The sequence below is a fragment of the Zeugodacus cucurbitae genome, chromosome 5, assembly GCF_028554725.1.
Source record: "Zeugodacus cucurbitae isolate PBARC_wt_2022May chromosome 5, idZeuCucr1.2, whole genome shotgun sequence".
NCBI classification, from domain to species: Eukaryota; Metazoa; Arthropoda; class Insecta; order Diptera; family Tephritidae; genus Zeugodacus; species Zeugodacus cucurbitae.
In genome coordinates, this window is record NC_071670.1 from 18,927,986 (window position 1) to 18,942,628 (window position 14,643).

General features: G+C 43.4%; 1 protein-coding gene across 1 annotated transcript; it reads right to left on the reverse strand.

Annotated features, from left to right (window-relative positions):
• On the reverse strand, positions 1–1,891 carry Pbprp2_2 (general odorant-binding protein 19d). The gene is made up of 5 exons (XM_011188942.3): positions 1,737–1,891; positions 676–739; positions 523–611; positions 307–443; positions 1–247 (listed from the first exon to the last, which is right to left on the reverse strand). The coding sequence occupies exons 1-5, from the start codon at positions 1,791–1,793 to the stop codon at positions 169–171; spliced, it is 426 nt and encodes a 141-aa protein (XP_011187244.1). The 5' UTR covers positions 1,794–1,891; the 3' UTR covers positions 1–168.
• Between the last annotated feature and the right edge of the window lie 12,752 nt (positions 1,892–14,643).

The following is a 14,643-nucleotide window of genomic DNA, read 5'->3' on the forward strand; positions in this document are numbered from 1 at the left end:
TTCAAGCTTGCTATACTATTTTATTACTAAACCATTACATCCGTTTTGCATTTATAAAACAGAGAGTACAGAGAAACAGCCGAACTTAAAATAGAGTTAATGAATAATAATTTATAAGCCAAAATGGTCATCGCATATATCCAAGTAAGTTGTCTAGTTGTCTGCAATTTAAACACGTCCCATTTTAAAGCCATTCTCCTTCCCTTTGTCGTGCATGCAGGAGCGATATTCCTCAGCAGCTTCGCAACTGCAATTATTTTTTGGATGAACTAGAAATCTTTAAAATTATATACAATAACCACTTACTGATCCTCGTCTACTTCTATGCCTTCGCATGCTTCTACAACTTCAACACCCAAGGCTTGTTGCGCTTCATCGCCGCTGGCGATATTTTCCAAAATCTCAATAGCTATATCTCTATCCATTTTGCCATCACCATTCATCTGATAGAAATAGCAGTAAAAAGCAAAATATGCATGCAATTATTGATTTGTACTTAAAATGCAGAAATACTCAACTCACCAAACCGAATCTTTTCATGACGCATGCGTGCAAGCACTTCGCCTCCATACTGCCAGCAGATTCGAAATTAAACATCGCAGCAACATCATCTGTAATTTGTTTCGTAATATTAATTAATCACATTTGTACTTTTAAATAGAGGATCTCATTTACCGTCTGTTGCACCCACTTCTTCCTTACACTCTTCTGCAGCAGCTTTAACCTCTTCGAAACTGCACTATTTTGAAAGAAAAACAAATTCTTATATCCATACATATGTACATAGAGTATATAGACGTGTGCTGGTTTGACTTATGGACTTAAAGCCGTGAGACTCCAACCAAATAACAAGACCATTTCGGAGTAAGGTGTCTCTTGGAGAGTACCAAGCTCAATAGGTCTACCTATCGTTTACTAATCTGTATTAGTTTGCTAGTGAACTTTCTATTCTGGAAGATAATGTACATATAAACGCCCTAAACATGGATGTTAGCTGTAAATGCAATAACAACTTGTCGCGAAAAGCGGAGAGGTCACATTGTAATAAATGTGACAGAGACGAATGGGTCGAATACCTTCACAAAGATCACGGTGATACGGATAGTCCAACCGAAAGAAATCCTTAGAATTAGTCAATTATAACTTTCCTTCAGTCGAGGCAGAAGCATTTGCATGTTCAGGCGTCTTGTACAACCCCTAATTTTAGGAATGAGTGACACCAGCATAAACTGGTACTCAAGGCACCTTTAGTATAGGAAAACCAGCAATTAAAAAATAATCGTACTCTAGGTAGGCAGGATTTCTTTGCTTCCTTAGCAACTTAGCCCCACTTACGAGTACTTAAGTTAGATAATTTAAAAGACCGCGTTGGTTCTCCCCGTGTGATTTCTTTTTGTTTTTAAGCGTCAATCGGCCAGTAAAAATTTAAGTCGAACGAGGAGGTGAACATCGCCTACTTTGCATATTTCCAGAAAACATATTTTCAGGCTGTTAAAGATGGCGAAACACCTTTAAGTCAAGGACACTTATTTTCCCAGATTTTAATTTCTCTTTTGTAAGCCAAATACTAAAGGAGAGAAGTTTATATGTTTCTTATTTTTTAGTTATGAACCCTCTTCCTGGAAGCTATTCTAATATGTAGTACCGAGACTCACTTATTACCAGATATCAAATTTTTCATATGGAAACACTCTTCACTTTAACACTTGAGCCTTACTACGACACTTTCGAATTACCTTAGCGTTTGATATGAGCGCCACACACACAATCAGAAAAATTTTAAGGAGCTTCATTTTTATCAATTCTCCACAAATGATTTTTAAACTAAGAAACTACAACCGTTCAAACTAGGTGACAACAGTTCGGATATTGACTTCTTTATGGCGCTTGCTACACCTTTATATAGCAAAAATCATGTGATGATCTTAGCAAGAGATTAAGAACTTGTAAAAACTAATCAAAATTGCGTGCAAGCTAAAATTATTTTTTTCAGATTTGTTATTATGTCAACATCTATGTATATTTGTATGTTTTTAAACAATTAAAGTGACATTTGGCGAATTGATTGCACAAATCACTGGTCTTTAACGACTTCTATGCAGCAAATCATTAAGGATTTTCACACAATAAAATTACATTCAGTTAATAAAAGACAATTGACAATGCAAGTGCGATTGATAAAAATTAAAAGGCTGGGAAATTATAGATCAAATTGGAGGTTTATAATTAGCGATATGTGTCTGTGACAGCTGATTGATGCGTGTCTGTTGTGTTGAAGGTGGTAAGCGATAAATTTATAACTCTACAACATAATGTCTCCAAAATCTTAACACTTTCTAGTGAGAGATTACTTATAGACGACCACACAGGGCTATCCCAGCTTTCGAAATCTAACACTAACTTCTTCTTCTTGACTGGCGTAGACACTGCCTACGCGCCACGTATCACTCCTTCTGGCAGTTTGGCGCCAATTGGTTATACCAAGCGAAGCCAGGTGCCTCTCCACCTGGTCCTTCCATCGGAGTGGATGTCTTCCTCTTCCTCGGCTTCCACCAGCGGGTACTGCATCGAATACTTTCAGAGCTGGATCACTTTCGTCCATTCGAACAACATGACCTAGCCAGCGTAGCCGCTGTTTTTTTATTCGCTGGACTATGTCGTCGAATAACACATACAGCTCATCGTTCCATCGTCTGCGGTATTCGCCGTTGCCAATGTTTAAGGGACCATAAATCTTCCGCAAAACCTTTCTCTCGAAAACTCCTAGTGCCGTCTCATCGGATGTTGACATCGTCCACGCTTCTGCACCGTAAAGTAGGACGGGAATGATGAGGGACTTGTAGAGTTTGGTTTTTGTTCGTCGAGAGAGGAGTTTACTTTTCAATTGCCTACTTTGTCCATAGTAGCACCTGTTGGCAAGAGTGATTCTGCGTTGGATTTCCAGGCTGACATTGTTGTTGCTGTTAATGCTGGTTCCCAGATAGACGAAATTCTCTACAACTTCAAAGTTATGACTGTCAACAGTGACGTGAGAGCCAAGACGCGAACGCGCTGACTGTTTGTTTGATGACAGGAGATATTTCGTCTTGTCCTCGTTCACCACCAGACCCATACGCTTCGCTTCGCTATTTAGCTCTGCAGCTTTTTTTCCAGCATCAGGTTAAAGAAGTCGCACGATAGTGAATCACCTTGTCTGAAACCTCGTCTGGTATAGAACGGCTCGGAGAGGTCCTTCCCGATCCTGACGGAGCTTTTGGTGTTGCTCAACGTCAGCTTACACAGTCGTATTAGTTTTGCGGAGATACCAAATTCAGACATCGCGGCATAAAGGCAACTCCTTTTCGTGCTGTCGAAAGCAGCTTTAAAGTCGACAAAGAGATGGTGTGTGTCGATCCTATTTTCACGGGTCTTCTCCAAAATTTGGCGCATGGTGAATATCTGGTCTGTTGTTGATTTTCCAGATCTAAAGCCACACTGATAAGGTCCAATCAGTTTGTTGACGGTGGGCTTTAGTCTTTCACACAATACGCTCGACAGAACCTTATACGCGATGTTGAGGAGGCTTATCCCACGGTAATTGGCGCAAATTGTGGGGTCTCCCTTTTTGTGTATTGGGCAGAGTACACTGAGATTCCAATCGTCAGGCATGCTTTCCTCCGACCATATTCTGCAAAGAAGCTGATGCAAGCACCTTGTCAGCTCTTCGCCGCCGTATTTGAATAGCTCGGCCGGTAATCCATCGGCCCCCGCCGTCTTATTGTTCTTCAAGCGGGTAATTGCTATTCGAATTTCATCACGGTCGGGCAATGGAACATCTGCTTCATCGTCGTCGATTGGGGAATCGGGTTCGCCATCTCCTGTTGTTGTACTTTCACTGCCATTCAGCAGGCTGGAGAAGTGTTCCCTCCACAAACTCAGTATACTCTGGTCATCAATAACTAGATCACCTCTGGGGGTCCTTCAGGAGTGTGCTCCGGTCTTGAAACCTTCAGTTAGTCGCCGGATCTTTTCGTAAAATTTTCGAGCATTACCCCTCTCGGCCAGCTTGTCAAGCTCTTCATACTCACGCATTTCGGCCTCTTTCTTTTTTTGTCTGCAAATGCGTCTCGCTTCCCTCTTCAGCTCTCGGTATCTTTCCCATCCCGCTCGTGTTGCGGTCGATCGCAACATTGCGAGGTAGGCAGTCTGTTTTCTCTCCACTGCGAGACGACAATCCTCATCATACCAGCTGTTTTTTTTGGCTTTTCCGAAAACCAATGGTTTCGGTTGCAGCTGTACGTAAGGAGTTTGATATGTCGTCCCACAGCTCCCTTCGGCTTCGTTCGGCTGTCGGTTGTGATTGCAGCTTCTCGATGTCGAACCTTCCTTGTGTTTGTTGACGTGTGCGCTTTTCTACACAGAGTCGGGTGCGTATTTTAGCTGCTACAAGATAGTGGTCCGAGTCGATGTTGGGACCACGAAGCGTACGCACATCAGAAACACTGGAGGCATGTCGTCCATCTATCACAACATGATCGATCTGGTTGCGAGTGATTCGATCCGGGGACAGCCAAGTAGCTTGATAAATTTCCTTATGCTGGAATCTAGTACTACAGACGACCATATTTCGGGCCCCGGCGAAGTCGATCAGCCTCAGACCGTTTGGTGATGTTTCGTCATGGAGGCGGAATTTTCCTACTGTTGTGCCAAAGGCACCTTCTTTACCCACCCTAACGTTGAAATCGCCAAGCACGATTTTGACATCGTGGCGGGGGCAGCGCTCATAGGTACGTTCTAGGCGCTCATAGAAGGTATCTTTGATCACTAACACTAACTATAATATGGATAAATATTACTCTTCATCCACTCTTTCGCAAATTATTGGTCTCAAATTAAAAATACTTGCCATATATGAACTGAAAGTCTTGAAGCTTATTACTATCGAACCCTCATTAGACCATACGTTTTCAAACTAATCCCAAAGAGTCGATTAAAAGACAGCAGCCCATGTCTAATTGCAAGAAAATGTAAAGTGTCATAACTAAGCCTTAAAGTTATGAAAATTAAATTTGGTACAGAGTATCACATTAGGGAGGGACATATTTGGGTGTAATATTTTTTGGGAAGTGGTCGTGGTTCCGCTTCCAAATAGACTTTATATATATGTATATCTCGGAAACCAATAAAGCTATATAAACCAAACTTTCTGCAGTCGGTTCCCTTACGTACTCGACCATACACTATGAAAATAGTTGAAATCAGGTAATAACCACGCCCACCTCTCATACAAAGGTTAGGTTGAAAATTACTAAAAGTGTGTTAACTCAACGGAAAACATCAGAAACACTAAATTTTACAGAAGAAATGGCAGAGGAGAGCTGCCCACTTATGGATCAAAAATCATAACTCAGAAACTACTTCACCGATTTCAATCAAATTCGATACATAATACTTTCTTGACACCCTGATGACACGTATGGAAAATCGGTTCACAACCACAATTACACATACATAAATAAATTTTGAATTCCAACTGATTACTTCACTTTATAACAAATACATAAGGATGACGATAGCGGAATAAAACTTTACACAAGTACTATATTTCATCTGTGGCTGTGGGAAAATTGTCGAAATCGGACTATAAATTTTCAAGGCCCCGGATATCATTCAGTGCCTAAGTGTAAATTTTCACCGAAAATATCGGTAAATCTCTCAGATATTTTATTGTAATTCAGAGGAAATCTTTTTCTTTTAACAGTGTGCCTCTATACCAAAAATTATAAAATCGAGTCATAACTTCCCCTAGCTCCCATATATGTACCTAATTATAGATTTTTCTAAAATACGGTGGCTTTACTACGCATATATCGGTTAATATGTGAGATGTATGAAATGTATGTATGTAATTGGCGTTGAACCGTTTAGCCGGTTATAGCCGAATCGATGAGAGCGCGCCACTCCTCTCTTTCCTTCGCTGTTCGGCACCAGTTGGAGATTCCAAGTGTAACCAGGTTGCTCTCCAACTGGTCCCTCCAACAGAGTAAAGGCCTTCCCCTTCCGCGGCTTCCTCCGGCGGGTACTGCATCGAACACTTTCAGAGCAACATGACTTTCGGACAACATGACCTAACCAACGTAACCGCTGTCTTTTTATTCGCTGAACTATGCCAATGTTGTCGTATAACTCGTACAGCTCATCGTTCCATCGTCTGCACTATTCGCCGTTGCCAATGTTCTGAGGACCATAAATCTTGCGTAAAATTTTCCTCTCGAAAGCTCCTAGTATCGTCTCTGGTTCCCAGGTATACGAAATTATCTACGACTTCGAAGTTATGACTGTCAACAGTGACGTGGGAGCCAAGTCGCGAATGCGCCGACTGTTTGCTTGATGACAGGAGATATTTCGTCTTGTTCTCATTCACCTCCAGACTCATTCGCTTCGCCTCCTTATCCATGCGGAAAAAGCAGAACAAACGGCGCGGTTGTTGCTTCCGATGATATCAATATCATCGTCGTACGCCAGGAGCTGTACACTCTTGTAGAAGATTGTACCTTCTCGGTTTAGCTCTGCAGCTCTTATAATTTTTTCCAGGATCAAGTTAAAGAAGTCACACGATATTGAGTCACCTTGTCTGAAACCTCGTCTGGTATAGAACGGCTCGGAGAGATCCTTCCCAATCATGACGGAGCTTTTGGTGTTGCTCAACGTCAACGTACACAGCCGTATTAGTTTTGCGGGGATACCAAATTCAGACATCGCGGCATAAAGGCAGCTCCTTTTCGTGCTATCGAAGGCAGCTTTAAAATCGATAAAAAGATGGTGAGTATCGATTCTTCTCTCTCGGGTCTTTTCCAAGATTTGGCGCATGGTGAATATCTGGTCCATTGTGGATTTTCCAGGTCTAAAGCCACACTGATAAGGTCCAATCAGTTCGTTGACGGTGGGCTTTAGTCTTTCACACATTACGCTCGACAAAACCTTGTATGCGATATTTAGGAGGCTGATCCCACGGTAATTGGCGCAGATTGTGGGATCTCCCTTTTTATGGATTGGGCAGAGCACACTGAGATTCCAATCGTCAGGCATGCTTTCTTCCGACCATATTCTGCAAAGAAGCTGATGCATGCACCTTATCAGTTCTTCGCCGCCGTATTTGAATAGTTCTGCCGGTAATCTATCGGCCCCGCCACTTTGTTGTTCTTCAGGCGGGGAATTGCTATTCGAATTTCTTCACGGTCGGGTAATGGAACATCTGATCCATCGTCATTGATTGGGCAATCGGGTTCACCATCTCCTGGTGTTGTACTTTCACTGCCATTCAGCAGTTCGGAGAAGTGTTCCCTCTATAATCCCAGTATGCTCTGGACATCGGTTAGCAGATTACCACCTCGGTCTCTACATGAGGATGCTCCGGTCTTGAAACCTTCGTTAAGTCGCTTCATTTTTTCATAAAATTTTCGAGCATTACCTCTGTCTGCCAGCTTCTCAAGCTCTTCGTACTCACGCATTTTGGCCTCTTTCTTTTTTTGTCTGCAGATGCGTCTCGCTTTCCTCTTCAGTTCTCGGTATCTATCCCATCCCGCACGTGTTGTGGTTGTTTTCAACGTTGCGAGGTAGGCAGTCTGTTTTCTCTCCGCTGCGAGACGGCAATCCTCATCGTACCAGCTTGTTTTTTGTCGTTGCCGAAATCCAATTGTTTCGGCTGCAGCTGTACGCAGTGAGTTTGAGATGCCGTTCCACAGTTCCCTTTTACCGAGATGTTGATGAGTGCTCTCAGAGAGCAGGAGTGCAAGTCGAGTAGAGTATTTCGTGGCTGTCTGTTGCGATTGCAGCTTTTCGACGTCGAACCTTCCTTGTGTTTGTTGACGGGCTTTTTTTCTGCACAGAGGCGAGTGCGTATCTTTGCTGCTACTAGATAATGGTCCGAGTCTATATTTGGTCCTCGGAGCGTACGCACGTGGGGATCGATTTGGTTACGCGTGTTTCGATCAGGAGACAGCCAAGTAGCTTGATTTATTTTCTTATGCTGGATTCTGGTACTACAGACGACCATATTTCGGTCCCCACCGAACTCGATCAGCATCAGGCCGTTTGGCGATGTTTCGTCATGGAGGATGAATTTTCCGACTGTTGTGCCAAAGGCACCTTCTTTACCCACCCTAGCGTTGAAATCGCCAAGCACGATTTTGACATCGTGGCGGGGGTAGCGCTCCTAGGTGCGTTCTAGGCGCTCATAGAAAGTATCTTTGGTCACATCGTCCTTCTCTTCCGTTGGGGCGTGGGCGCAAATGAGCGATATGTTGAAGAACCTCGCTTTTATGCGGATTGTGGCTAGTTCATCCACCGGGGTGAATGCCAGGACTCGGCGACGGAGTCTCTCTCACACCACAAATCCAACACCAAATTTGCGCTCTTTTAAATGGTCGCTGTAGTAGATGTCACAAGGACCCACCTTCTTCCGTCCTTGTCCCGTCTCACTGGGGTGAATGCCAGGACTCGGCGAGGAGTCTCTCTCTCACCACAAATCCAACACCAAATTTGCGCTCCTTTAAATGGCCGCTGTAGTAGATGTCACCCACCTTCTTCCGTCCTTGTCCCGTCCATCGCACTTCTGGGATGGCGGTGATGGCCTTTAGTCGTATGAGGACATCAACCAGCTGAGCAGATGCACCTTGCCAATTAAGGGTCCGGACATTCCAGGTGCATGCCCTTAAATCATTATCCTTAAAACGTTTGCAGGGGTCGTGTACAAAAGGGGGGTGTCTCATCCGAGACTTTCTTCGATTTTTCATTGGTCCTTCGTTTTTGTGTCGTTTTTGTCCCAAACCCAACACACAACCCCAGAAGCGGGTTCGCCTTGTCACTTTAGCTCGCCTTCAAATGGATGTTTGTTTGATACCCAGAGGATACTTGGTCTGAAACCGGAAGTCGTGAGCTGCTTGGATCATGTGGAGAAGAATAGTATCTGACTACTCCCAAGTGAATGACAATCAGAAACTTTCCTCACTTACGTGAACTTCTATACATGATCCCATCCTCTATGTGAGATATTTTAGCAAAATTAAGTGAGCGTCTTGGTTATAGTGTACCTTGGTGAATTTTCAGTATCTTCCTTACTTGTTTTAGATTAATTTCAAAAGCAAAGAGTGCGCCAGTAATCTTGGGACTATTGACAAACTTAATGCCAAAATCATTATATCACCGTTCGAGGTATTCGAAAAACAAAAAGAGAAGGCAACACGATTACCAAACTTGAATGTACATATGAAGAAAATTAATATTCAGTAGTGACAGCGATATCTATGAAAGCTATCTTAAGGATGATGACTAAGCAGAGAAATAAATCAGAACCAATATCTCCTAAAGAGAATAATATTTAGTTTCGTCAAAGATGTATTATTTCAGCACAATATTGGACAACGATAGATTGTGACAAAACTGCCTATGCAGCGATAGCCATCCCCTAATTTTCTTTAATTTCATAGCGCTTGCCGATCGGAGCTCTATAAGAGATCAGTGCAAAAATCAAATGTATATAAAATCGTATCACAATGTTTGAAACTTGGTAATTTGATATTTGAAGACTACACTTTACACATTTATATGTAACATTATTATATGTGTCTCACTGAGGGTTTTATTTCTTTAAATTTACAGTACATCCTTTATAAAAACTTTAATAATCTACTAATTTACTGATTGAGTTTACAGCTAGTTCAAAATTTGCGGAACACATTCTCAGTAGCTTCAAGTAACACCAGAGTTCAGAACAGGTATTCAAACACCATACCGAGGACAATCACTTTGTACAATGCGTAATTAAAAGCTTTTATCAGATCGTGACAATATTTTCCTTCCACCTCTTTTACTCCTCTTTATAGATTCTTCCATTTTCTTTCGCTCAGAAAGCAACTAATATAATGATTACTTTGGAAGAACATTGTTAAGAGCCATCACATAGTCACAGAAGGCAAGACTTTCTGTAAATATAACCTCTTCATTTCATTGAGTAAGTAATGTTAGGAGAGACTGAAGGACTTCAATTATAGTAGAATAAACTCTTGGAACAGCCTAGAGCAGCGTTTCTCAAATGCCGGGTCGCGACCCGGTACCGGGCCATCAAAATAAAATACCGGGTCGCAACATTCCCGCCTTGTTTTCAAAATAATACCTACTATCGATCGATCGATGCATCGTAATATTCGTAAGCGGATGATAGGCGCGCGCACACCGCTGATGACTGACCTGAATTTGAAACAAAAGAGTGAGGCGAAAGCTCAGCCAGAGAACTTAAAAATATAGAGAAGGTCCAAATTGAAGTCGTAAGCCATGAAGAGTTTTTGTTCTGTAAATCTTTGCCAATACGAACGACCTCCGAAGAAATATTTAACTTGATTAATGATTATATCAACAAAAATAACATTGAATGGAAGAAGTGTGTGGGGTTAAGTAGTGATGGCGCACGAGCAATGTCAGGCATTCGTACTGGACTTTGTGTGTGTGATTGGCGTTGCAACCGTTTAGCCGGTTATAGCCGAATCGACGTTAGTGCGCCATCTCTCTCTCTCCTTCGCAGTTCGGCGCCAGTTGGAGATCCCAAGTGTAACCAGGTCGCTCTCCACCTGGTCCCTCCAACGGAGTGGAGGCCTTCCCCTTCCTCGGCTTCCTCCGGCGGGTACTGCATCGAACACTTTCAGGGCTGGGGTGTTTTCGTCCATTCGGACAACATGACCTAGCCAGCGTAGCCGCTGTCTTTTTATTCGCTGAACTATGTCAATGTCGTCGTATAACTCGTACAGCTCATCGTTCCATCGTCTGCGGTATTCGCCGTTGCCAATGTTCTTAGGACCATAAATCTTGCGCAAAATTTTCCTCTCGAAAACTCCTAGCTTCTGCACCGTAGAGCAGGACGGGAATGATAAGCGACTTGTAGAGCTTGATTTTGGTTCGTCGAGAGAGGACTTTACTGTTCAATTGCCTACTCAGTCCAAAGTAGCACCTGTTGGCAAAAGTTCTTCTGCGCTGGATTTCGAGGCTGACATTGTTCGTATTGTTGATGCTGGTTCCCAGGTATACGAAATTATCTACGACCTCGAAGTTATGACTGTCAACAGTGACGTGGGAGCCAAGACGCGAATGCGCCGACTGTTTGTTTGATGACAGGAGATATTTCGTCTCCTCATTTCCTCCAGACCCATTCGCTTCGCCTCCTTGCGGGAAAAAGTAGAACAAACGGCGCGGTTGTTGCTTCCGATGATATCAATATCATCGGCGTACGCCAGGAGCTGTACACTCTTGTAGAAGATTGTACCTTCTCGGTTTAGCTCTGCAGCTCTTATAATTTTTTCCAGCATCAGGTTAAAGAATTCGCACGATAGTGAGTCACCTTGTCTGAAACCTCCTTTGGTATCGAACGGCTCGGAGAGGTCCTTCCCAATCATGACGGAGCTTTTGGTGTTGCTCAACGTCAATTTACACAGCCGTATTAGTTTTGCGGGGATACCAAATTCAGACATCGCGGCGTAAAGGCAACTCCTTTTCGTGCTGTCGAAAGCAGCTTTAAAATCGACAAAAAGGTGGTGTGTGTCGATCCTCTTTTCACGGGTCTTCTCCAAGATTTGGCGCATGGTGAATATCTGGTCAGTTGTCGATTTTCCAGATCTAAAGCCACACTGATAAGGTCCAATCAGTTCGTTGACGGTGGGCTTTAGTCTTTCACACAGTACGCTCGATAGAACCTTGTATGCGATATTTAGAAGGCTGATCCCACAGTAATTGGCGCAGATTGTGGGATCTCCCTTTTTATGGATTGGGCAGAGCACACTGAGATTCTTCATCTTCATCTTCAGGCATGCTTTCTTCCGACCATATTCTGCAAAGAAGCTGATGCATGCACCTTATCAGTTCTTCGCCGCCGCTGCTTTGTTGTTCTTCAAGCGGGTAATTGCTATTCGAATTTCTTCATGGTCGGGTAATGGAACATCTGTTCCATCGTCATCGATTGGGGGATCGGGTTCGCCATCTCCTGGTGTTGTACTCTCACTGCCATTCAGCAGGTCGGAGAAGTGTTCCCTCCATAATCCCAGTATGCCCTGGACATCGGTTACCAGATTACCACCTTGGTCTCTACATGAGGATGGTCCGGTCTTGAAACCTTCGTTAAGTCGCTTCATTTTTTCATAAAATTTTCGAGCATTCCCTCTGTCTGCCAGCTTCTCAAGCTCTTCGTACTCACGCATTTCGGTCTCTTTCTTTTTTTGTCTGCAGATGCGTCTCGCTTCCCTCTTCAGCTCTCGGTATCTATCCCATCCCGCACGTGTTGTGGTCGTTTGCAACGTTGCGAGGTAGGCAGTCTGTTTTCTCTCCGCTGCGAGACGGCACTCCTCATCGTACCAGCTCGTTTTTTGTCGTTGCCGAAAACCAATTGTTTCGGCTGCAGCGTTACGCAGTGAGTTTGAGATGCCGTTCCACAGTTCCCTTATACCGAGATGCTGATGAGTGCTCTCAGAGAGCAGGAGTGCAAGTCGAGTAGAGTATTTCGTGGCTGTCTGTTGCGATTGGAGCTTTTCGACGTCGAACCTTCCTTTTGTTTGTTGACGGGCATTCTTTGCTGCACAGAGGCGGGTGCGTATCTTCGCTGCGACCAGATAATGGTCCGAGTCTATATTTGGTCCTCGGAGCGTACGCACGTCTAAAACACAGGAGACATGTCTTCCGTCTATCACAACGTGATCGATTTGGTTCCGCGTGTTTCGATCAGGAGACAGCCAAGTAGCTTGATGTATTTTCTTATGCTGGAATCTGGTACTACAGACGACCATATTTCGGGCCCCAGCGAAGTCGATCAGCCTCAGGCCGTTTGGCGATGTTTCGTCATGGAGGCTGAATTTTCCGACTGTTGTGCCAAAGACACCTTCTTTACCCACCCTGACGTTAAAATCGCCAAGCACGACTTTTATATCGTGGCGGGGGCAGCACTCATAGGTGCGTTCTAGGCGCTCATAGAAAGCATCTTTGGTCACATCGTCCTTCTCTTCCGTTGGGGCGTGGGCGCAAATCAGCGATATGTTGAAGAACCTCGCCTTGATGCGGATTGTGGCAAGACGTTCATCCACCGGGGTGAATGCCAGGACTCTGCGACGGAGTCTCTCTCCCACCACAAATCCAACACCAAATTTGTGCTCCTTTATATGGCCGCTGTAGTAGATGTCACAAGGACCCACCTTCTTCCGTCCTTGTCCCGTCCATCGCACTTCTTGGATGGCGGTGATGTCAGCCTTGAGTCGTATGAGGACATCAACCAGCTGGGCAGAGGCACCTTCCCAATTAAGGGTCCGGACATTCCAGGTGCATGCCCTTATATCATTATCCTTAAAACGTTTGCAGGGGTCGTCATCAAAAGGGGGGTGTCTCATCCGAGGCTTTCGTAGATTTTTCATTGGGGGGTGTTTTTATGTGGTGGGTCCCAAACCCTACGCACAACCGCATAAGCGGGCTTCGCCTTCTCACTTTAGCTCGCCTTCAAACGGATGTCTGTTGGCTACCCAGAGGATACTTGGTCTAAAACCGGAAGTCGTGAGCTGCTTGAACCATGTGGAGAAGAATCGTTTCTGGCCACTCCCAAGTGAATGACAATCAAAAACTTTCCTCACTTGCGTGAACTTCTACACATGGTCCCATCCTCCACTTTATCCAAGGATAAAAGCCATGGCCCCGGAATGTGTATGGACGCACTGTAGCATTCATAGGGATGCATTAGCCGTCAAAAAATACCCTTACCCTTGACAGCAACGATGCAAGAGTGTGTAAAGTTCATTAACAAAATGTTCATTAACTTCATAAAATCTCGTCCTCTTACTTCAAGATTGTTCTCTGTTTTCAAGCTGTCAAGAGGTAATGTCTTAAAAAGGCTTATTGAATTAAAAGAAGAACAGCTAGAGATGTAATATTTGAATTCAAGGACAGATTTCATGATGTTAGCTGGTTGGTAAAAGTGGCTTACATATCTGATAATTTTGAATTTTTAAGTAATCTAAACATGGCATTGCAAGGTAACAATGTAACAATATTTAAAGTTCAAGACAAAGTGGAAGCTGCAAGAAAAAAGCTTATGGTGTGGTTGCAACGCACGGAGACAGGGAACTTTAAAGCATTTAGTAATTATGTGAAATACAAAAAGAGTATAACATTACTGCATTGCCACAAGACATCTTAACTCAATTTAAAGAACATTTATTAGATTTCCTCCAATCGATGGCAACAAAGCTAGGATAAGGAACCCATTTACATTCAACTTAGAATCCGAAACAAATTTTCCAGATTCAGATGTCGATTCGTATATTGAACTGTCAACTGATACAGCATTCAAGGATACATTTGACACAAGACCATTGATTGAGTTTTGGTTATCTTGTCGTCAAGAATACACAATACTAGCTCATTAAGCAATGACTTTTGTGACCACTTACAAATGTGAAAACATTTCTCTTACTAGTATTAAAGGTGTATTATTTAATCTCATGTAACCGTCTTGAGTTGAATATTATTAAGTGGGTCACGAAAGGACAGTGTGTAAATTACCGGGTCATGGCAAAACTAAGTTTGGGAAGCACTGGCGTAAAGTCTTAAATCCTCTAAACTTGTAGTCATAAATCAAAAACC

Bases quoted from the DNA above. Each gene is read 5' to 3' on its own strand.
- Pbprp2_2 (XM_011188942.3), bottom strand. From the start codon at position 1,793: ATGAAGCTCCTTAAAATTTTTCTGATTGTGTGTGTGGCGCTCATATCA. The intron at 740-1,736 runs GTAATTCGAAAG...CTTTCAAAATAG, and splicing joins CGCTCATATCAAACGCTAAG to TGCAGTTTCGAAGAGGTTAA. The intron at 444-522 runs GTGAGTTGAGTA...TATTTCTATCAG, and splicing joins TCATGAAAAGATTCGGTTTG to ATGAATGGTGATGGCAAAAT.